General features: G+C 50.2%; 1 protein-coding gene across 1 annotated transcript in view; it reads right to left on the reverse strand.

The window, feature by feature from the left end:
- Positions 1-2,651: 2,651 nt before the first annotated feature.
- The window catches only part of scml4 (Scm polycomb group protein like 4), a 32,820-nt gene continuing 12,228 nt past the window's right edge, over positions 2,652-23,243 (reverse strand). Inside the window, exons 3-8 of the mRNA XM_078399870.1 lie at positions 22,948-23,077; positions 17,863-18,063; positions 14,379-14,567; positions 12,091-12,372; positions 8,926-9,089; positions 2,652-8,207 (exon numbers count right to left, since the gene is read on the reverse strand). Coding sequence (XP_078255996.1) covers positions 8,082-8,207; positions 8,926-9,089; positions 12,091-12,372; positions 14,379-14,567; positions 17,863-18,063; positions 22,948-23,077 — 1,092 coding nt within the window. The 3' untranslated portion in view covers positions 2,652-8,081. The remainder of the gene's footprint in view (positions 8,208-8,925; positions 9,090-12,090; positions 12,373-14,378; positions 14,568-17,862; positions 18,064-22,947; positions 23,078-23,243) is intronic.

Below are 23,243 nucleotides of genomic sequence, written 5' to 3' on the forward strand. Positions count from 1 at the left end.
GGTGCAGGAGGAGGCCATTCGGCCCTTCGAGCCAGCACCGCCATTCAATATGATTATGGCTGATCATTCTCAATCAGTACCCCGTTCCTGCCTTCTCCCCATACCCCCTGACTCTGCTATCCTTAAGAGCTCTATCCAGCTCTCTCTTGAATGCATTCAGAGAATTGGCCTCCACTGCCTTCTGAGGCAGAGAATTCCACAGATTCACCACTCTCTGACTGAAAAAGTTTTTCCTCATCTCAGTTTCAAATGGCCTACCCCTTATTCTTAAACTGTGGCCCCTTGTTCTGGACTTCCCCAACATTGGGAACATGTTTCCTGCCTCTAACGTGTCCAACCCCTTAATAATCTTATACGTTTCGATAAGATCTCCTCTCAACCTTCTAAATTCCAGTGTATACAAGCCTAGTCGCTCCAGTCTTTCAACATATGACAGTCCCGCCATTCCGGGAATTAACCTAGTAAACCTACGCTGCACGCCCTCAATAGCAAGAATATCCTTCCTCAAATTTGGAGACCAAAACTGCACACAGTACTCCAGGGAAATCTTTCCCCCTCTCATCTTAAAAGTTCTGATGCAGGTTCTTTGACCTGAATAGTTTCTCCTTCCGCAGATGCTGACTGACCTGCAGGGTATTTCCAGCATTTTCTGTTTTTTATTATTTAATGTACAAAACAAGGCGATTTTGTTTTTAAGGTTTGCAGGCATTTCCCGCACATCGGCCATCTCCATTTGCCTTGGATAGATGCAGGCATGTTTATAGATGGATTCCTTTTAACAAATAATCACAACTACAGTGCTACATACTACAGTTTAGTTTGGATATGAGGTTAGTGGCAAAAATAAATAATGATATTCATAAATTTTACTTTAGCTTTAGGTCGGCACGGTGGCGCAGCGGTAGAGTTGCTGCCTTACAGCGAATGCAGCGCCGGAGACCCGGGTTCGATCCTGACTAAGGGGGCTGTACTGTACGGAGTTTGTACGTTCTCCCCGTGACCTGCGTGGGTTTTCTCCGAGATCTTCGGTTTCCTCCCACACTCCAAAGATGTACAGGCATGTAGGTTAATTGACTGGGTAAATGTAAAAATTGTCCCTAGTGTGTGTAGGATAGTGTTAATGTGCGGGGATCGCTGGGCGGCGCGGACTCGGTGGGCCAAAGGGCCTGTTTCCGCGCTGTATCTCTAAATCTAAATCTAAACCTGCGTGGGTTTTCTCCGAGATCTTTGGTTTCCCCTACACGCCAAAGACGTACAGGTTTGTAGGTTAATTGGCTTGGTCTAAATGTTGTAGGATAGTGTTAGTGAGCGGGGATTGCTGGTCGGTGCGGACACGGGGGGCCGAAGCACCTGTTTCCACGCTGTGTCTCTACGGTCTAATGTCAAAGAGTAAGAAACAGGCTCTTTGGCACAACTTGTCCATGCTGACCAAAATAGCAAGTCTACGCTACTCCAACTTGCCCACATTTGGCCCGTACCCTCTAAACCTTTCCTAACCATGTAGCTATCCTGTGTTTTTTTTTAATGTTGTGATAGTCCCTGCCTCAACAGACCTCCTCTGGCAGCTCGTTCCATATACCCACCACCTTCTGAGTAAAAAAGTTGCCCCTCAGGTTCCCATTAAAAATATTGCCCTCTCACCTTAAACCTGTGTCCTCTGATTCTCTACTGCCTTACTCTGGGAACAAGACTCTGTGCATTCCCCTCATGATCCCATACACAGATGCACCATAGAAAGCATTTTATCAGCTTGTACTCACCCTTTCTATTCCGTTCATAATTTTACACACCTCTGAAAGATCAACTCTCAAAACCATGAAACCCCTGAATCAATTCCTCCTAATTGCAGCAATTTATTTTCCTGTTAAAGTGTAATCAGTTTGCTAATCAGTTTGCTTAAATTAAACACTAACACTCTGGAACATTTATATTACTTTTAATAAATGACTGAATTAAATTAGGGAGTGTTAGTGCGACCTTTGAATGGAGGGATCTTCATGCAGTCAGGTGCATCTGCACTTCTTAGAATAAAGCAGTCCGTGGGTGGCACGGTATCACAGCGGTAGAGTTGCTGCCTCACAGCGCCAGAGACCCGGGTTCCATCCTGTCTACGGGTGCTGTCTGTACGGAGTTTGAACGTTCTCCCCGTGACCTGCATGGGTTTTCTCCGGATGCTCCGGTTTCCTCCCACTTTCCAAAGACGTACAGGTTTGCAGGTTAATTGTCTTGGTAACATTTTTAACTGTCCCCGGTGTGTAGGATAGTGCCAGCGTACAGGGATCGCTGGTTCGGTGCGGACTTGGTGGGCCGAAGGGCCTGTTGCCATTGTTGCCGTGCTGTATCTCTAAACTAAACTGAACAGCACAGAAACAGGCCCTTCGGCCCACCGAGTCCACGCCGTCCAGCGATCAACTTGCACGGGCACTATCCTATACAGTAGGGACAATTTACAATTTTACCGAAGCCAATTAACCTACAAACTTGCACGACCTTTGAGTGTAGGAGGAAACCGGAGCACCCGGAGAATGCCCACGCGGTCACAGGGAGAACGTGCAAACTCCGTACAGACAGCACCCGAGGTCAGGATCGAACCCGGGTCTCTGGCGCTGCGAGGCAGCAACTCTACCGCTGCACCACTTCACAGCCCACCAGGTCCACACCGAACATTGTTCACCGTTCACACTAGGTCTACATTATTCCACTTTCTCTCACCTTAGTTGAGGGGACCAAAGTTGTTTTTGCACCAAGTGTTGTGGGTGCCCGGAACATGCTGCCAGGGGTGGTGGTTGAAGCAGATACATGGTAATATTTAAGAGACTTTTGGAGAGGCACATGGATATGCAGGGAATGGAGGAGATGTGGATTATGTGCAGGCAGCTAAGAGCTGGTCTTGGCACTGTGTTCGGCACAGTGGGCCGTTGTGGGCCGAAGGGTACGATCTTGCACTGTAATGTTGCATGTTCTGTCTTCCTAAGGGCAATTTTACAGAGGGCCAATTAAGTTACAAACCCACACGTCTCTGGGATGTAGGAGGAAACCGGGACACCCGGAGGAATCCCAGGGAGAGCGCACAAACTCCACACAGGCAGCGCCCGAGGTCAGGATCGAATCCGGGTCTCTGGCGCCGTGAGGCAGCAACTCATGCCACCGCGCCACCCCAAACTTATCCAAAACTTTCACGCACAATAGTCCGACTGAACTCTACAATATGAGCAGTGGTAGACACAAGGGTTGCAGAGGGCCTTGCCAAATCAGGCAGGCTGGATATAAGGAACTGCGGATGCTGGGTGCGAGCTGCCCAAACGGAATATGAGGTGCTGTTCATCCACTTTACATTTGTCCTCACTCTGACAGTGGAGTAGGCCCAGGACACAAAGGTCAGCGTGGGATCATGTAATAAAAAGGAACTGAAGATTCTGGTTTGTACCAAAGATGGGCACAAAATGCCGGAGTAACTCAGCGGGTCAGGCAGCGTCTCGCTGGGATTTAGAAGACTGAGGGGGGATCTTATAGAAACATATACAATTCTTAAGGGGTTGGAGAGGCTAGATGCGGGAAGATTGTTCCCGATGTTGGGGAAGTCCAGAACCAGGGGTCACAGCTTAAGGATAAGGGGGGAAGTCTTTTAGGACCGAGATGAGAAAACATTTTTTCACACAGAGAGTGGTGAGTGTGGAATTCTCTGCCACAGAAGGTAGTTGAGGCCAGTTCATTGGCTATATTTAAGAGGGAGTTAGATGTGGCCCTTGTGGCTAAAGGGATCAGAGGGTATGGAGAGAAGGCAGGTACAGGTTACTGAGCTGGATGATCAGCCATGATCATATTGAATGGCAGTGCAGGCTCGAAGGGCCCAAATGGCCTACTCCTGCACCTACTTTCTATGTTCTATGTTTCTAGAGAACATGGACTAGATGACATTTCGGGTCGGGACCCTTTTTCAATGGGAAGAGGAGTTAAAATGGTTATAAGTTCATGTTCATAAGTCATAAGGCCATTTGATCCATCAACTCTACTCCGCCATTCAATCATGACTGCTCTATCTCTCCCTCCTAACCCCGTTCTCCTGCCTTCTCCCCATCACCCCTGACACCCGTACTAATCAAGAATCTGTCAAACTCTGCCGTAAAAGTATCCATTGACTTGGCCTCCACAGCCATCTGTGGCAATGAATCCCACAGATTCACCACCCTCTGTCTGCGTGACTCTATGACTATGACCTGCTGACATGTTTTCGAAGAGGACTGACTGGGATATTGTTCAGATAAAATTTAGGCCGGAGAAATGAAATGACTGGCTTTTCATAATTAATTCTCCACGTTTTGCACAGTTAAATACTATAATACAGTATTATACAGACAGTCTTATATAAGTTAAGAGGCCAGCGGAATCAGCGATAATTTCCAGACGCTTTGAAGATTTGTATTACAGGAATGAGTTGCTTAAAGCTTAAGTAAAGTTTAAATAAATTGGAATTTTCATTTGCCTCACAACAATTTAAGCAACTCAATCTCAGAAGTTAAACAGTGTGACGTCGAGATGGAAAAACCACAACGCATGGATCTGAATCCCAAATCACCCACTGCAGCAAGGGAATGGAAGCACTGGCTTCAATAGACAATAGGTGCAGGAGGAGGCCATTCGGCCCTTCGAGCCAGCACCGTCATTCAATGTGATCATGACTGATCATTCTCAATCAGTACCCCGTTCCTGCCTTCTCCCCGTACCCCCCTGACTCCGCTATCCTTAAGAGCTAGGTAACTTCTTTGATGAATGTCAGCAGAAGTTGATTAGCGCAGGTGTCGGGGGCTATGGGGAGAAGGCAGGAGAATGGGATTCGGAGGGAGAGATAGATCAGCCGTGATTGAAGGGCAGAGTAGACTTGATGGGCCGAAAGGCCTAATTCGGCTCATATAACTTATGATCGGAGCCAGGTGGAATAATAACGTATGAGAGATAATGTAATGTTTTGTGTAGGAAGGAACTGCAGATACTGGTTTACACCAAAGGTAGACACAGGGTGCTCCTTGAGTAACTCAGCGGGACGGGCAGCATCTTTGGAGAACATAGGACGGTGGCTTTTCGGATCAGAAGACTTCAGTCTGAAGAAGGGTATCGACCCGAAACGTCAGCCATTCCTTCTCTCCAGAGATGCTGCCATTCCGGGCTGAGTTACTCCAGCATTTTGTGTCTATCATAATGTCATGTGTTGCCTGATTTCAAACCTCACAGAAAGGCGTGTGGACAGATCACAAGATTTATGTGTACATCACTGGACAACATACACATTAGCGTATTAAACAAGCAAGCAACAAGAGAACTGTGCACATTTCACAGGGTGAATGAATGCAGGTATCACACAATAGCAGAGATAACACAATGTGATGTTATATACCACAAGATAAAGACAATTACTTCACAGGCTCACAATAAACGAGTCTTGCTGCTTACCTACTCTAGGACATCACTAGCATTGAAATCATGTAATAAAAAACAAACTGCAGATGTTGGTTTGTGCCGAAGATAGGCTCAAAACACCGGAGTAACTCAGCGGGTCAGGCAGCATCTCCGGAGAGAAGGAATGGGTGACGTTTCGGGTCCAGACCCTTCTTCAGACTCAAGGCTGCTTCTCCCGATCCGAAAGGTCACCGATCCATGTTCTCTGGAGATGCTGCCTGACCCGCTGAGTTACTCCAGGAATCTGTGAAACGTCACCTATCCATGTTCTCCAGAGATGCTGCCTGACCCGCTGAGTTACTCCAGCACTCTGTGAATCCGACTGGGACGTGAACCGCACAGGTACATAGAGCATGTGGACCCTGACTTCTTGATTAGTGCCGGTGTCAGGGGTTATGGGGAGAAGGCAGGAGAATGGGGTCGCCAACTTCCTCACTCCCAAATAAGGGACAAGGTGACGTCACCGCCCCGCGCCTCACGTGACCTCACCCAGCCAGCAGCCACGTGTTCCTGCTCCACCAATGGTGGCCGCCCGGGCCGGGAGGCGTGTTGCCACGCAACCTCCATTAGGTGGCGCCCGGCCTACACTGTCCAGGAGTACAGCGGCCCCCGGGCCACAGTGTCCGGGCCTACACTGTCCAGGTATACAGTGTCCAGGCCTTTAGTGTCTGGGCCTATATCGCCATCCGGGCCTAATATGGGACAAGGGCCAAATCAATTTAGCCCAAAATACAGGATGTCCCGGCTAATACGGGACAGTTGGCAACCCTAGTTAAGAGGGAGAGATAGATCAGCCATGATTGAATGGTGGAGTAGACTTGATGGGCCGAAAGGCCTAATTCTGCTCCTTGAATCTATGAACATTAGTTTAATTTAGTTTAGTTTGGTTTAGAGATACAGCGTGGAAACAGGCCCTTTAACTATACTAAACTAAACTGTACCTTGGTACACATGATAATAAAGAACCATTGAACAATAAATGGTCTCTTACTCTGGTGCCTGGAAGTTGTACAATGTTAACCGTCAGTGCTAGAGAATTTTAGACTTATTTACACAGTTCAATATAACTAAAGGCAAAACCATTTAACCTCCAATTAAAATTAGATTTTGTTGCACTACACACATCACATCAAGGCCATTGTCCACTCTGTTTGGCGTGAGTACATTGATTGTCATATGTACTGAAAGGGAACAACAAAATTCTTACTTGCTTACACTGAATTAGTGCTACCTCCAGGAAATTCTGCCTTCAGTGCGGAGACTGGGACTTGGAGAGTTCGACCAGGATCCCAGCTATCAAGACACATCGCTAGGTTCCTGATTAGTATGGGTGTCAAAGGTTACGGGGAGAAGGCAGGAGAATGGGGGGGTTGAGAGGGGAGAAAAACATAGATTGACTGCAATCAAATGGCAGAGGGGAATCATAAGTCCATAAGTCCATAAGTGATTTAGGCCATTGGTCCCCATCAAGTCTACTCCGCCATTCAATCACGGCTGATCTATCTCTCCCTCCTAACCCCGTTCTCCTGCCTTCTCCCCATAACTCTTGACACCTGACGCGATGGGCCGAATGGCCTAACTCTGCTCCTGTGACCTGCAGCCTTGTGAACGTATGTTTGGATGGAGTTTGTGCGGCCGGGAAGACGGAACGAGCCGCAGACTAGCACTGTGTTCGGTCCCACTGCAAGACGTCTGGAGTTGGTCCGAGCGGCTCTTCGCCACAGGCGGAGGCGGGGTAGTTGAACGAGTGCCGTGGGGGGAGAGTGTACCATCGGACAGCGGAGAAGTTGAGAGGACACAAGTAGGGTTGCCAACTATCCCGTAATAGCCGGGACATCCCGTATATTGGACTCAATTGGTTTGGCCCTTATGGAACGGCCCATGGCCCGGTGGGGGGGCTGTAAGCCTGGGGGCCACTGTAGGCCCGGGGGCCGCTGTAGGCATGGACACTGTAGGCCCGTACAGTGTAGATCCGGACAGTGTAGACCCGGACAGTGTAGGCCCGGACAGTGTAGGCCCGGACAGTATAAGCCCAGACAGCGTAGGCCCGGACAGTGTAGGCCCGGACAGTGTAGGCCTGTACAGCTTAGGCCCGGACAGCGTAGGCCCGGACAGTGTAGGCCCGGACAGTGTAGGCCCGGACAGCGTAGGCCCGGACAGCGTAGGCCCGGACAGCGTTGGCCCTTACAGTGTAGGCCCGGACAGCGTAGGCCCGGACAGTGTAGGCCCGGACACTGTAGGCCCGGACAGTGTAGGCCCGGACAATGTAGGCCCGGACAGTGTAGGCCCGGACAGTGTAGTCCCGGACAGTGTAGGCCCGGAGAGTGTAGGCCCGGACAGTGTAGGCCCAGACAGTGTAGGCCGGAGGCCCGGGCGCCGCCTAACAGAGATTGCATAGCAACCCGCCTCCCGGCCCGGGCTGCCGCCATTGGTGGAGCGGGAGCACGTGGCCGCTGGCTGGGTGAGGTCGCATAGGGCGCGGGGCGGTGACGTCACCTTTTGTTCCTTACTTGGGAGTGAGAAAGTTGGCAACCCTGGATACAAGAATGAGGGGGGGAGATGGGCTGGCCACTCGCTGGCCACTCGCTGGCATTCCTGGAGTTTACCGCGCCCCCCTCACACCAGTTTCAGTGCTTGCCCTGTTTCAGTTTATCAATGTGGTAACACAGCTTGAGAGCCGGGCCCAGCTTCAGTCCCATGTACTTCATTATCACATCGCTCTTCAACAGGATCAACGCATTGCCATCAATCTCCTGCAAGATAAAATGGGGGGGGGGGTTGGGGGGGGAGGGGGGAGGGGAAGGGACGGAGGGGAGGTGGAGGAGGAAGAGGAAGAAAAGCACATTAGCTGGGGACAATAGACAATAGGTGCAGGAGGAGGCCATTCGGCCCTTCGAGCCAGCACCACCATTCAATGTGATCATGGCTGATCATTCTCAATCAGTACCCCGTTCCTGCCTTCTCCCCATACCCCCTGACTCCGCTATCATTACGAGCTCTATCTAGCTCTCTCTTGAATGCATTCAGAGAATTGGCCTCCACTGCCTTCTGAGGCAGAGAATTCCACAGATTCACAACTCTCTGACTGAAAAAGATTTTTCCTCATCTCCGTTCTAAATGGCCTACCCCTTATTCTTAAGCAGACACATGGCACAGAGTGGCCACACGGTGGCGCAGCGGTAGAGTTGCTGCCTCACATCTGACCACGGGTGCTGTCTGTACGGAGTTTGTACGTTCTCCCCGTGACCTGCGTGGGTTTCTCCGGGTGCTCCGGTTTCCTCCCACACCCCAAAAAGACGTACAGGTTAGTAAGTCAATTGTCTTCAGCACAACAATTGTAAATTGTCCCCAGTGTGTAGGATGGGACTAGCGTGCGGGGATCGCTGGTCGGCGCGGACTTGGCGGCACTGTTTCCGCGCGGCGTTTCTAAAGTCCGAAGCCTGAGGCAGAGCGTTCAGTCCCGACACTTACGTGTTTCCGGAAGAGGTCAGCGTGGGGTGCCAGGGTGTGCGGGTCAGATTCGCAGACAAACCGCATCACGTCGTCTACGCTCCACGCGGAGGGAGGTCTACCGAAGGACCGGGCAGAGTCCTGGACAAGTGTGTGGCGGTCAGACCCCAGGACAGCACCGCAAGCTGAAATAATTCACACAGGACGTAAAGCAAAACCCACCTCCAACACGAACGATGAAGCAAATATTAAAACACTATTGGAAGTCTAACATGGGCAGGGCCTACTCAGTGAACAGTGGAGCTCTGGGGAACGGAGGGATGTACAAGTGCAGGTGTGGAAACGAACTGCAGACGCTGATTTACAACGGACATCGATCAGCTCAATAGTCAATAGTCAATTTATTTGTCACACACACATAAATGTGCAGTGAAATTAAAAATCACCAGCTGTTCAACAATAAGACCAATAAAAATAAGCAATAAAAATATGCAATGATACATACAATCATAAACCAACACCAAACAAAAGAAACATCCATCACAGTGAGTCTCCTCCAGTCACCTCCTCACTGTGATGGAAGGCCACAATGTCTTTCTCTCTTCCCCTGCCGTCTTCTCCCGTGGTCAGGCTGTTGGAGTTGCCACAGCTGGGAAGGTTGTTACATTAAAACATAGAAACATAGAAAATAGGTGCAGGAGGAGGCCATTTGGCCCTTCGAGCCAGCACCGCCATTCATTGTGATCATGGCTGATCATCTACAATCAGTAACCCGTGCCTGCCTTCTCCCCATATCCCTTGATTCCACTAGCCCCTAGAGCCCTATCTAACTCTCTCTTAAATTCATCCAGTGATTTGGCTTCCACTGCCCTCTGTGGCAGTGAATTCCACAAATTCACAACTCTCTGGGTGAAAAAGTTCCTTCTCACTTCAGTTTTAAATGGCCTCCCCTTTATTCTAAGACTGTGGCCCCTGGTTCTGGACTCGCCCAACATTGGGAACATTTTTCCTGCATCTAGTCCTTTTATAATTTTGTACGTCTCTATAAGATCCCCTCTCATCCTGCTTGGCTGCAACCTTCCCCCCATTGACGAACTGTACACTGTAAGGGCCAGGAAGCGAGCGGGCAAGATCATCTCTGACCCCTCTCACCCTGGCCACAAACGCTTTGAAGCACTTCCCTCTGGAAGGCGACTCCGGACTGTCAAAGCAGCCACAGCCAGACATAAAAACAGCTTTTTTCTGTGAGTAGTAGCTCTACTCAACAACCAAACGTCTGTCGTCTCTTCTTGCTCTGGTTTATTTCACTCACATGTTTAAACCGTAATGTTATATTCTTAATGTTTTCATGTTTTAAGCTTTATACTTAATTGTTTACTGTATGTTCGTGTTGTTACTTGCGAGCGGGGCACCAAGGCACATTCCTTGTATGTGCACATACTTGGCCAATAAACTTATTCATTCATTCACAAAATGCTGGAGTAACTCAGCGGGTCAGGCAGCATCTCGGGAGAGAAGGAATGGGTGACGTTTCGGGTCGAGACCCTTCTTCAGACTGATTTTCTTATACAACTTATTCATTTATTCATTAGACATAAAATGCTGGAGTAACTCAGCAGGTCAGGCAGCATCTTTGGAGGGAAGGCATGGGTGACATTTTGGGTCGAGACCCTTCTTCAGACTGAGAGTCAGGGGAGAGCCCTGGTTAAAATTTGCGAGTCGTCCTTTAATACAGGAGAAGTGCTGGAAAACTGGAGGGTGACAAATGTTGTGCCTCTTTTCAAGAAGGGCTGCAAGGAAAATGGTGGGAACTGTAGGCTGGTGAGCTTAACATCTATAGTTGGTAAGTTACTGAGGGATAGGATATACAGGCATTTGGATGGGCAAGGGCTGATTCGGGATAGTCAGCATGGTTTTGTACGTGGGAGGTCGTGTCTCACAAATCTGATTGAAGATGTGACCAAAAAGGTCGATGAGGGCAGAGCTGTAGATGTTATATACTTGGACTTCAGTAAGGCATTCAACAAGGTTCCGCATGGTAGGCTGCTCTGGAAGGTTAGATCGCATGGGATCCAAGGAGAGATAGCTGAATAGATAACAAATTGGCTCCATGGAAGGAAGCAGAGGGTGATGGTGGAAGGTTGCTTCTCGGACTGGAGGCCTGTGACTAGTGGTGTGCCTCAGGGTTCAGTGCTGGGCCCGTTACTGTTTGTCATCCACTTCAATGATTTGGATGAGAACATAGAGGGCAAGATTAGCAAGTTTGCTGATGATACAAAAGTGGGTGGTTTTGCAGATAGTGAAGATGCTTGTGAACGATTGCAGCAGGATCTGGATCGATTGGCCAGGTGGGCGGAGGAATGGTTGATGGAATTTAATACAGAGAAATGTGTTGCATTTTGGGAAGTCTAACAAGGGCAGGACCTACACAGTGAATGGTAGGCCTCTGGGGATTGTTGTATATCAGAGGGATCTTGGAGTGCAGGTGCACGGTTCCTTTGAAGGTCAAGTCGCAGGTAGATAAGGTGGTCAAAAAGGCAAAAGGGATGTATAAGATCATGAGAGGAATAAATGGGATAGATTCACAGAGTCTCTTGCCCAGAGTAGGGGAATGGGGTCAGGGATAGAGCGTTCACGGCACAGCCCTGTTTCCACCAATCTTTCCACCACTACGCACAAGAAGCACCAGACGCAATTGTCGGCAGATGCCCAGAAGTGTGTTCAGCTCTGGCTGAACCATTTCTAATCTTGTGATATGGACTCGATAAGAAGAAGTAGGGGAATCGAGGACCAGGGGACATAGGTTCAAGGTGAAGACAATAAACAATAAACAATAGACAATAGGTGCAGGAGGAGGCCATTCGGCCCTTCGAGCCAGCACCGCCATTCGATGTGATCATGGCTGATCATTCTCAATCAGTACCCCGTTCCTGCCTTCTCCCCATACCCCCTGACTCCGCTATCCTTAAGAGCTCTATCTAGCTCTCTCTTGAATGCATTCAGAGAATTGGCCTCCACTGCAGAGAGGGCAGGCAGGTGTAGCTGGGACATGTTGGCCGGTGTGGGCAAGTTGGGCCAAAGGGCCTGTTTCCACACTGTATCACTCTCTGACTCTGTGACTCGGGCCCTCGAGGTCGCCCCTCGGCCTCCAGCGCCCCGAGGAATGGAGGGCCAGCATTACCGTACCTGCAGTCATACTGTCCTTGCCGTCGTAGAAGCTGGTGGGGGTTGGGGTGCTGGGCGCGAGGCGACGTGATGCTGCGGAGGTGGGGGTGCTGGAGGGCTGGTGGTAACTGGAGCGGGGCGTGAAGGGGGGCGTGAAGGGGGGCGTGCCGCCGCTACGGCGATCGCCCGAGTTGCGCCGGGTGGGGCTGTGGCGCTCCAGCGCGTGGAGCGGACACTCGGCCGAGTCCACGCCGTATCTGCTCTCCACCGACCCCAGGAGCATGTCCTCCGGTATCTCCGCTTCTGCGATGGAAAGGGACAGAGTAAGTCGTGGTTCACCAGGTACGGCAGCAGAATTAGACCAGGCAGCCCATTAATAGACAACAGACAATAGACAATAGGTGCAGGAGGAGGCCATTCGGCCCTTCGAGCCTGTACGCACCGCCATTCAATGTGATCATGGCTGATCATCCACAATCAGTACCCCGTTCCTGCCTTCTTAAGGCAGAGAGAGATGGATTCTTGACCGGTGTGGGTGTCAGGGGTTACGGGGAGAAGGCAGGAGAATGGGATTAGGAGGGAGAGATAGATCAGCCATGATCGAATGGCTGAGTAGGGCGGCACGGTGGCGCAGCGGTAGAGTTGCTGCCTTACAGCAAATGCAGCGCCGGAGACTCAGGTTCGATCCTGACTACGGGTGCCGTCTGTACGGAGTTTGTACGTTCTCCCCGTGACCTGCGTGGGTTTTCTCCGAGATCTTCGGTTTCCTCCCACACTCCAAAGACGTGTAGGTTAATTGGCTGGGCAAATGTAAAAATTGTCCCTAGTGGGTCTAGGATAGTGTTAGTGTGCAGGGATCGCTGGTCGGCGCGGACCCGGTGGGCCGAAGGGCCTGTTTCTGCGCTGTATCTCTAAATCTAAATCTAAATCTAAAAAGTAGACTTGATGGGCCGAATGGCCTAAGTCTGCTCCTATCACATGATTTTATGACCTTATGAGTTGTCAGGGGCCTCACAGCACCAGAGGCCCGGGTTTGAACCCGACTACGGGTGCTGTCTGCGCAGAGTTTGTACGTTCTCCCCGTGACCGCGTGGGTTTTCTCCGGGTGCTCAGGTTTCATCCCACACTCCAAAGGCGTGCAGGTTTGTAGGTTAATTGGCTTCTGTAAAATTGTCGTTCACTTTACATTAGAGATGCAGTGAGGATATAGGCCTTTCGGCCCATCTCGTTGGTGAACCCGTAGTGAGTCCGCTCTCACCACCAATGTCCCTGTCCACTAATACTATCGTGAACACTAGGGACAATTTAAAATTTTACTGAAGCCAATTAACCTGCAAACCTGTCCGTCTTTGGAGTGTGGGAGGAAACCGGAGCACCCGGAGAAAACCCACGCGGTCACGGGGAGAACGTACAGACTCTGTACAGACAGCACCCGTAGTCAGGATGGAACCCGGGTCTCTGGCGCTGTGAGGCAGCAACTCTACCGCCGCGCCACTGTGCCAATAGACAATAGGTGCAGGAGGAGGCCATTCGGCCCTTCGAGCCAGCACCACCATTCAATGTGATCATGGCTGATCATTCTCAATCAGTACCCCGTTCCTGCCTTCTCCCCATACCCCCTGACTCCGCTATCCTTAAGAGTGTCATAGTGAAAGACTTGGATAGAGTGGATGCGGAGAGGATGTTTCCACTAGTGGCAGAGTCTAGGACAAGTGGTCACAGCCTCAGAATAACAGGACGGAGAAGTGGAGGGGTTTCTGTAGTCAGAGAGGTGGTGAATCTGTGGAATTCATTGCCACAGACGGCTGTGGAAGACCAAGACGGAGATTGACGGATTCTTGATTAGTGCGGGTGTCAGGGGTTACGGGTGAAGGCAGGAGAATGGGGTTGAGAGGGAGAGACAGATCAGCCATGATTGAATGGCGGAGTAGACTTGATGGGCCGAATGGCCTTGACTCTGCTCCGATCACTTATGATCTTGTGAGATGTTGAGACCTTTAGCAAGTTATGGGCCAAACGCAGGCAGGTGGGACTAGTGTAGATGGGACATGTTGGTCAGTGTGGGCAGGTTGGGCTGAAGATAGATCAGTCATGATTGAATGGCGGAGTAGACTTGATGGGCCGAATGGCCTAATTCTGCTCCCATGACTTATGGTAGGCCTGGTGGTGCAATGGTAGAGTTGCTGTCTTACGGCATCAGAGGCCCGGGTTCGATCCTGACCTGGGCCTGTTCCCGCGCCGTACCACTCTCTGACTCTCTGGTCAGGTTGGGATGAGACTGTACCGTACCCACGCTGGCAGCTCCGTACCTGGGTGCATCCTGTCATTCTCGTAGTCCAGGGAGATCTGTGAGCTTGCATTGTAGATGCTGAAGGGCTGGCTGCTGAAGAGGTTATCACAGTGCAGGCTGTGACACAGGTTCTCCAGGAAGCGTAGGATGAAGACAATACTGTGGACAGCAGGGAGGCTCAGGGTGTGCCGGTCCCCATCGAAGGAAGCTGGCCAAACAAGAGTCAAAGGTCAACGGTCAAGGGTTTTATCATCATATAGACAATAGACAATAGGTGCAGGAGGAGGCCATTCAGCCCTTCGAGCCAGCACCGCCATTCAATGTGATCATGGCTGATCATTCTCAATCAGTACCCCGTTCCTGCCTTCTCCCCATACCCCCTGACTCCACTATCCTTAAGAGCACTATCTAGCTCTCTCTTGAAAGCATTCAGAGAATTGGCCTCCACTGCCTTCTGAGGCAGAGAATTCCACAGATTCACAACTCTCTGACTGAAAAAGTTTTTCCTCATCTCAGTTTTAAATGGCCTACCCCTTATTCTTAAACTGTGGCCCCTGGTTCTGGACTCCCCCAACATTGGGAACATGTTTCCTGCCTCTAACGTGTCCAACCCCTTAATAATCTTATACGTTTCGATAAGATCTCCTCTCATCCTTCTAAATTCCAGTGTATACAAGTCTATATGTCCCCTAATAGGAGCAATGAAATTCTTACTCAGTTTAGTTTTGTTTTATTGCCCTATTTCCTTGTACACCAGGAGGTTTGTTTCAACCATCAGTGAGTGTCACAATCAGGTGTTAAGGCCTAGCAAGCGGAAACGTGCCAACAACTCTTACCAACTTTAGTCTAGAGGTACAGTGTGGAAACAGGCCCTTTGGCCCACCGAGACCACGCCGACCAGCGATCCCCGCATATTGACACTATCCTAACACTAGGGACAATTTTTTTAACCATGTATACCAAGCCAATTAACCTACAGACCTGTACGTCTTAAGAGTGTGGGAAGAAACTGAAAATCTCGGAGAAAACCCCACGCAAGTCACGGGAAGAACGTACAAACTCCGTACAGACAGCATCCGTGGTCAGGATCCAACCTGGGTGCTCTGGTTTCCTCCCGCACTCCAAAGACGTACAGATTTGTTGGTTAATCGGTTTCCGTAAGTTATAAATTGCCCCCAGTGTGTTAGTGTGTGTGGGACAGTGCTAGTGTGCGGGGATCGCCGGTCAGCACAGACTCGGTGGGCTGAAGGGCCTGTTTCCGTGCTGTATCTCTAAACTAATCTAAACCAAAAAGTCTTTATTTGCCCAGATTGTCAAGAACTCAGTAGGAAGGAACTGCAGATGCTGTTTAAAACCAAAGATAGACACAAAAAGCTGGAGTAACTCAACGTGTCAGACAGCATGTACAATGTGAATGGCTCGATTGTAATCATGCATTGTCTTTCTGCTAACTGGTCAGCACGCAACAAAAGCTTTTCACTGTACCTCGGTACACGTGACAATAAACTAAACTGAACTAAGCATCTCTGGAGAGAAGGAATGGGTGATGTTTCGGGGCGAGACCCTTCTTCAGACTGAGAGTCAGGGGAAAGGGAAACGAGGGATGTAGACGGTGACGGAGAGACATATAGAACAAATGAATGAAAGATATGCGGAAAAGGTAGCAATGGTTTAGGAAACAGGCCGTTGTTAGCTGTGGGATAGGTGAGAACGAGTTACATAGAAACATAGACATAGAAAATAGGTGCAGGAGTAGGCCATTCGGCCCTTCGAGCCTGCACCGCCATTCAATATGATCATGGCTGATCATTCAGCTCAGTAACCTGTACCTGCCTTCTCTCCATACCCCCTGATCCCTTTAGCCACAAGGGCCACATCTAACTCCCTCTTAAATATAGCCAATGAACTGGCCTCAACTACCTTCTGTGGCAGAGAATTCCACAGACTCACCACTCTCTGTGTGAAGAAATGTTTTCTCATCTCGGTCCTAAAAGACTTCCCCCTTATCCTTAAGCTGTGACCCTTGGTTCTGGACTCCCCCAACATCGGGAACAATCTTCCCGCATCTAGCCTCTCCAACCCCTTAAGAATTTTATATGTTTCTATAAGATCCCCCCTCAGTCTTCTAAATTCCAGTGAGTACAAGCCTAGTCTATCCAGTCTTTCCTCATATGAAAGTCCCGCCATCCCAGGGATCAATCTGGTGAACCTTCTCTGTACTCCCTCTATGGCAAGAACGCCTTTCCTCAGGTTAGGGGACCAAAACTGCACACAATACTCCAGGTGCGGTCTCACCAAGGGCAATGAGACTCACCAGGATGACTTTGAAACTAGTACGACGACTTGGGCGGGTTTGAGAATCGAGTTTGGATTTGAGTTTAGTGTATTATCGCGAGTACCGAGGTACAGTGAAAAGCTTCATGTTGCGAGTGAACCAGTTAGCGGAAAGACAATCCATGATTACAATCGAGCCGTCCGCAGTGTACAGTTACACCTTCAAGAAATGTTGCTGTCGGGGTAGAGATTTAAAAGAGTGGATCGATTGTAATGGGTGATTTCAGATTCTCTTCTGTGACCAGCACACAAAGGGTCACCTGGTTTGGACGCCATCTTGGATTAGCACGCAACAAAACCTTTTCAATAAACTAAGCTGAGTGTAAAACTGAGTGTAAACAGAAACAAAGCCGAATATATCTGTGGTCATCGGAGCGGCACGCTGGGAAACGTTTTCAATAAGCAAATTATTGTTATTGGGCCTCGAGTAAAACTCGTGGATGAAGATGTTATCACTGGTCCATGTGGATCTTGTCTGAGATTGGTCCCGTACATGGCCACTAGATGGAGATGTAAGCATGGGGTCACAATAGAACTGTTCCTCAAAGAGGATTCACAACTCCAAAAAAGACAGAGAGTTTTAGTTTAGTTTAGTTTAGTTTAGTATTGTCACGTGTACCGAGATAGTTTAGTTGAGTTTAGTTTATTGTCACGTGAACTGAGTTTAGTTTAGTTTAGTTTAGTTTAGTTTAGGGTTAGGAAGAGGGGTCATGACCCGACAGTGGGAGAACTAGGAAGGGGGAGGGGAAGAGAGGGACAGAGGAACTATCTAAAGTTGGAGAAGTCAATGTTCATACCGCTGGGCTGCAAGCTGCCCAGGCGAAATATGAGGTGCTGTTCCTCCAATTTGCGGTGGGCCTCACTATGGCACTGGAGGAGGCCCATGACAGAAAGGTCAGACTGGGAGTGGGAGGGGGAGTTGACATTGACTTCTCTAACTTTAGATAATTCCTCTGTATCTCTCTTCCCCTCCCCTTCCCAGATCTCCCACTGTCTTCCTGTCTCCACCTATATGCTTTCATTGCCCCTCCCCCCTGACATCAGTCTGAAGAAGGGTCTCAACCCGAAACGTCACCCATTTCTTCTCTCCTGAGATGCTGCCTGACCCGCTGAGTTACTCCAGCATTGTATGATACCGAATGCAAGGTGGAGCGTGTTGGGCCACATACCTGAGATGAGTTCACCACCATGTCCTGGCTTCAGGCAGGAGAAGACTGCCCTCTGCTGGTAGGCGCAGTCGATGCAGGCTTGGACGGCCTGCTGAAGGACCATGGAGGCTCTGGCCGGACCAAAGTGGTCTGGAAGCTGCTGCAGTTTCTTCTTGTCCAGGTGTAGACCAGGGCAGGCGTGTTTGTTGACATATATGCAAACTGCAAAAAAACACGGAGTTCAGACATGCGAGGCACACGCCACGGGTTTGACCGCGATGCAAGTAGCGGCCCTGTCATACAATCAACCTTAACGTTTAGGACTACACAGTGGTAGCGTTGCTGCCTCACGGCGCCAGAGACTCTGCTTCGATCCCTGCCTCGTCTGCGGTCAGGGTTGCAGAATTTGCACGTTTCCCTGCGACCGCGTGGGTTTCCTCCGGGTGCTCCGGTTTCCTCCCACACTCCAAAGACCTGCGAGTTTGCAGGTTCGTTGGCTTCGGTAAGTTGCCCTCAGTGTGTAAGGGGTAGATGAGAAAGTGAGATGACATAGAACTATGTCACAAAATGCTGGAGTAACTCAGCAGGCCAGGCGGCATCTCAGGAGAGAAGGAATGGGTAACGTTTCGGGTCGAGACCCTTCTTCAGTCTGAAGGGGCCACAGTCTAAGAAGAAGGGGAAGGCCATTTAGAACTGAGACGAGGAAAAACTTTTTCACCCTTGAAAGTTGTGAATTTGAGGAATTCTCTGCCTCGGAATGCAGCGGAGGCCAATTCACTGGATGCATTCAAATGAGAGTTAGATAGAGCTCTTAGGGCTAGCGGAATCAAGGGATATGGGGCGAAGGCAGGAACGGGGTACTGATTATGGATGATCAGCCATGATTACATTGAATGGCGGTGCTGGCTCGAAGGGCCGAATGGCCTACTCCTGCACCTATTTTCTATGTTTCTATGAAGCTCTAAATCTTGTAAATAGGTGTCTGAAGAAGTATCTCAACTGTGATGTGTTGGAAGAAACTACAAATGCTGCTTCACTCCGAAGATAGGCACAAAGCTGGAGTAACTCACTGGGGCAGACAGCATCTCTGGAGAGAAGGAACGGGTCGAGACCCCTTTACAGACTGCTTCAGACCCAGTCTGAAGAAGGGTCTCGACCCATAACGTCACCCATTCCTTCTCTGCCTGAACCGCTGAGTTACTCCAGAATTTTGTGTCCGCCTTCTGTCCCAGCTATTACCTTTCCACAGATGTTGCCTGAACTGTTGAGATATTCCAGCGCTTGGTGTTTAACGCATGTAAACGGTTTATTTACTTTGGTGAGCAGAAACTGATTGGGTTGAAAGAGGTTTTGCTGACGATGTGTGCAACTATATCATAATGTCAATGTGCTGTAAGGCTCTAACCATGAGAGCTTAAACGACACCAAATGAAAATGTCGAGGGGTAAGAAGGGAAATCGGGCAAAATGAAAGAGCATGTCCAATGGAATAAGATGTCAGGAAAGTCAACAACACTGTGACGATAATCTAAATCATCACCCGTCCGAACTAGTTCACAAAATGCTGGAGTAACTCAGCAGGTCAGGCAGCATCTCGGGAGAGAAGGAATGGGTGACGTTTCGGGTCGAGACCCTTCTTCAGACTGATGTCAGGGGGGGCGGGACAAAGGAAGGATATAGGTGGAGACAGGAAGATAGAGGGAGATCTGAGAAGGGGGAGGGGAAGAGAGGGACAGAGGAACTATCTAAAGTTGGAGAAGTCAATGTTCATACCGCTGGGCTGCAAACTGCCCAGGCGAAATATGAGGTGCTGTTCCTCCAATTTGCGGTGGGCCTCACTATGGCACTGGAGGAGGCCCATGACAAAAAGGTCAGACTGGGAGTGGGAGAGGGAGTTGAAGCCATTCACACTAGTTCCATGTTATCCCACTTTCACATCCACTCCCTACACACTCAGGACAATCTACAGGAGCCAATTAACCTACAAACCCGCACGTCTTTGGAATCTGGGAGGAAACCGGAGCATCCGGAGAAAATCAGTGCAGGTCACGGGAAGAACATACAAACTCCGTACTTGTACGGCACGGTGGTGCAGCGGTAGAGTTATTGCCTCACAGCGCCAGAGACCCAGGTTCGATCCTGACTACGGGCGCCGCCTGTACGGAGTTTGTACGTTCTCCCCGTGACCTGCGTGGGTTTTCTCCGAGATCTTCAATTTCCTCCCACACTCCAAAGGCGTACAGGTTTGTGTGCTAATTGGCTTGGTATGAATGTAAAATTGTCCCTTGTGTGTGTAGGGTTGTGTTAATGCATGGGGGACAGCAACCTTTACCCTGTATCTGTACACTGTGGACCGCCTGATTGTTATCATGTACAGAAGGATGAGGGGGGATCTTACTGAAACTTATAAGATAATTAGGGGATTGGACACATTAGAGGCAGGAAACATGTTCCCAATGTTGGGGGAGTCCAGAACAAGGGGCCACAGTTTAAGAATAAGGGGTAGGCCATTTAGAACGGAGATGAGGAAGAACTTTTTCAGTCAGAGAGTTGTGAATCTGTGGAATTCTCTGCCTCAGAAGGCAGTGGAGGCCAGTTCTTTGGATGCTTTCAAGAGAGAGCTGGATAGAGCTCTTAAGGATAGCGGAGTGAGGGGGTATGGGGAGAAGGCAGGAACGGGGTACTGATTGAGAGTGATCAGCCATGATCGCATTGAATGGCGGTGCTGGCTCGAAGGGCTGAATGGCCTACTCCTGCACCTATTGTCTATTGTCTATAGTCTTTTCGTTGACTGGATAGCACGTAACAAAAAGCTTTTCATTGCACCTCGGTACACATGAAATTAACCTAAACTATCAACCTGTTCACACCAGAGTCAAAGAGTCATAGAGTCTTATTGCGTGGAAACAGGTCCTTTGGTCCATGTTGCCCACACCGTCCAACATGTCCACCTGCCTGTGTTTGGCCCACATCCCTCTAAACCTGTCCTGTCCATGTACCTGTCCAAATGTCCCTCAAACATTGCGATACTACCTGCCTCGACTACCTCCTCCGGCAGCTCGTTCCATACACCCAGCAGTTAATGCCATCCCACTTTCTCATCCACCCCCTGCACACTAGGGGCAATTTACAGAAGCCAATTAACCTTCCATGTCTTTGAGATGTGGCAGGAAACCGGAGCACCCGGAGAAAACCCACGCAGGTCACGGGGAGAACGTACAAACTCCGTACAGACAGCGCCCAAGGTCAGGATTGAACCCGGGTCTCTGGCGCTGCGAGGCAGCAACTCACGGGGAGAAGGTACAAACTCCACACAGACCAAGGCCAGGATTGAACCCGGGTCTCTGGCGCTGTCAAGCAGCAACTCACGGGGAGAACGTAGAAACTCCACACAGACCAAGGCCAGGATTGAACCCGGGTCTCTGGCGCTGTCAGGCAGCAACTCACGGGGAGAACGTACAAACTCCACACAGACCAAGGCCAGGATTGAACCCGGGTCTCTGGCGCTGTCAAGCAGCAACTCACGGGGAGAACGTACAAACTCCACACAGACCAAGGCCAGGATTGAACCCGGGTCTCTGGCGCTGTCAGGCAGCAACTCACGGGGAGAACGTACAAACTCCACACAGACGGAACCCTGTCAGGCAGCAACTCTGCCGCTGCGCCACTGTTTTTGAAGAGGATTTAAAACTAATCTGAAATGTTTTCTGGTTTTGTGTTACACCTAATGCCTGCCACTGTTGATACCATCAGTGTGGTTCAGCAAAGTACGCTGCAGCTGCTGTTTGAGGAGATTCAACATGCTGTGGTGCTTGTATCGTTACCCCCACATCCTTGCCATCAAGCAATCTAAGCCCAGCTGTGCTCAGAGTGCAAGAAAGCACCTTCGCAAGGATGCTAGAGTAGACCTACTCGTAGTCATAGAGCCATAGCCGTGCAACATGGAAACAGGCTCTTGCCCACACCGACCAACATGCCCCATCCACACACTAGTCCCACCTGCCTGTTTAGTTTTGTTTAGTTTAGAGATACAGCGCGGAAACAGGCCCCTTTCGGCCCACCGTGTCCGCGCCGCCCAGCGATCCCCGCACATTAACACTATCCTACACCCACTAGGGACAATTTTTTACATTTACCAAGCCAATTAACATGCAAACCTTCCTCAGATATGGGGCCCAAACCGGCTCACGATATTCTAAATGCAGTCTGAACCAGTGCTTTATGAAGCCTCAGCTTCTAATTCTATATATTCTAGCCCTCTCGAAATAAATGCTAGTTCACTTTAGTTGAAAGATGCAGCCTGGAAACAGGCCCTTCGGCCCACCGAGTCCGTACTGACCAGTGGATCCCCGCACACTAACACTATGCAACACACACTAGGGACAATTTCACATTTATACCAAGCCAATTAACTTACAAACGTCTTTGGAGTGTGGGAGGAAACCGGAGATCCCGGAGAAAACCCACGCAGGTCACGGGGAGAACGTACGAACTCCGTACAGACAGCACCCGCAGTCGGGATGGAACCCGGGTCTCTGGCGCCGTGAGGCAGCAACTCTACTGCTGCGCCACCATTCTGCTAGCTGTACGCCTTGATCACCCAACTAATGAAGGGAGGTTTATTCTGAAACCAGTCCTGTCGTTGGTTGCCCAGGAGTAGGGTTGCCAACTGTCCCGTATTAGCCGGGACATCCCGTAGTTTGGACTAAATTAGTTCGTCCCGTAGGGGACCGCCCTTGTCCCGTACTAGTAGGGTTGCCAACTTCCTCGCTCCCAAATAAGGGACAAAGGGTGACGTCACCGCCCCCCACGTGACCTCACCCAGCCAGCGGCCACGTGCTCCCGCTCCACCAACGGCGGCCGCCCGGGCCGGGTGGTGGGTTGTGTAGCGGCCAGTGTAGGCCCAGGCGCCGCCTGACGGGGGTTGCCTAGCAACACGCCTCCCGGCCCGGGCGGCCGGCCGCCATTGGTGGAGCGGGAGCACGTGGCCGCTGGCTGGGTGAGGTCAGGTGGGGGCGCGGGGTGGTGACGTCACCTTGTCCCGTATTCGGGAGTGAGCAAGTTGGCAACCCCCTACCCAAGAGGTCAGAGTGATTTGTCCTCCTACCTGTCAGTGCTTGTGAGATTGCTGATGTGGGGACATTCGCTGCATCTTGAGGTACTGTACTGGTGTCAGGCTCTGGAGTGCTTAAGGTGGGCGAGACTGGCGGAGGGCTTGGTGGAAGCCGGGACTTCCTCTGCCACAACAAGAAAGAATTGCAAATGACCGGAAAAATGTTTCAACACAGTATCCCCATCACTCTGTGCCTGCAGTTACCATATCCACGGCAGCACTTACTGGTGGAGGAGCAGACCATTTAACCGAAAGATCTTGCAATTACACAGACTAGAGGGAGCTTGACA

The sequence above is a fragment of the Rhinoraja longicauda genome, chromosome 5 (genome assembly GCF_053455715.1).
Source record: "Rhinoraja longicauda isolate Sanriku21f chromosome 5, sRhiLon1.1, whole genome shotgun sequence".
Lineage (NCBI taxonomy): Eukaryota > Metazoa > Chordata > Chondrichthyes > Rajiformes > Arhynchobatidae > Rhinoraja > Rhinoraja longicauda.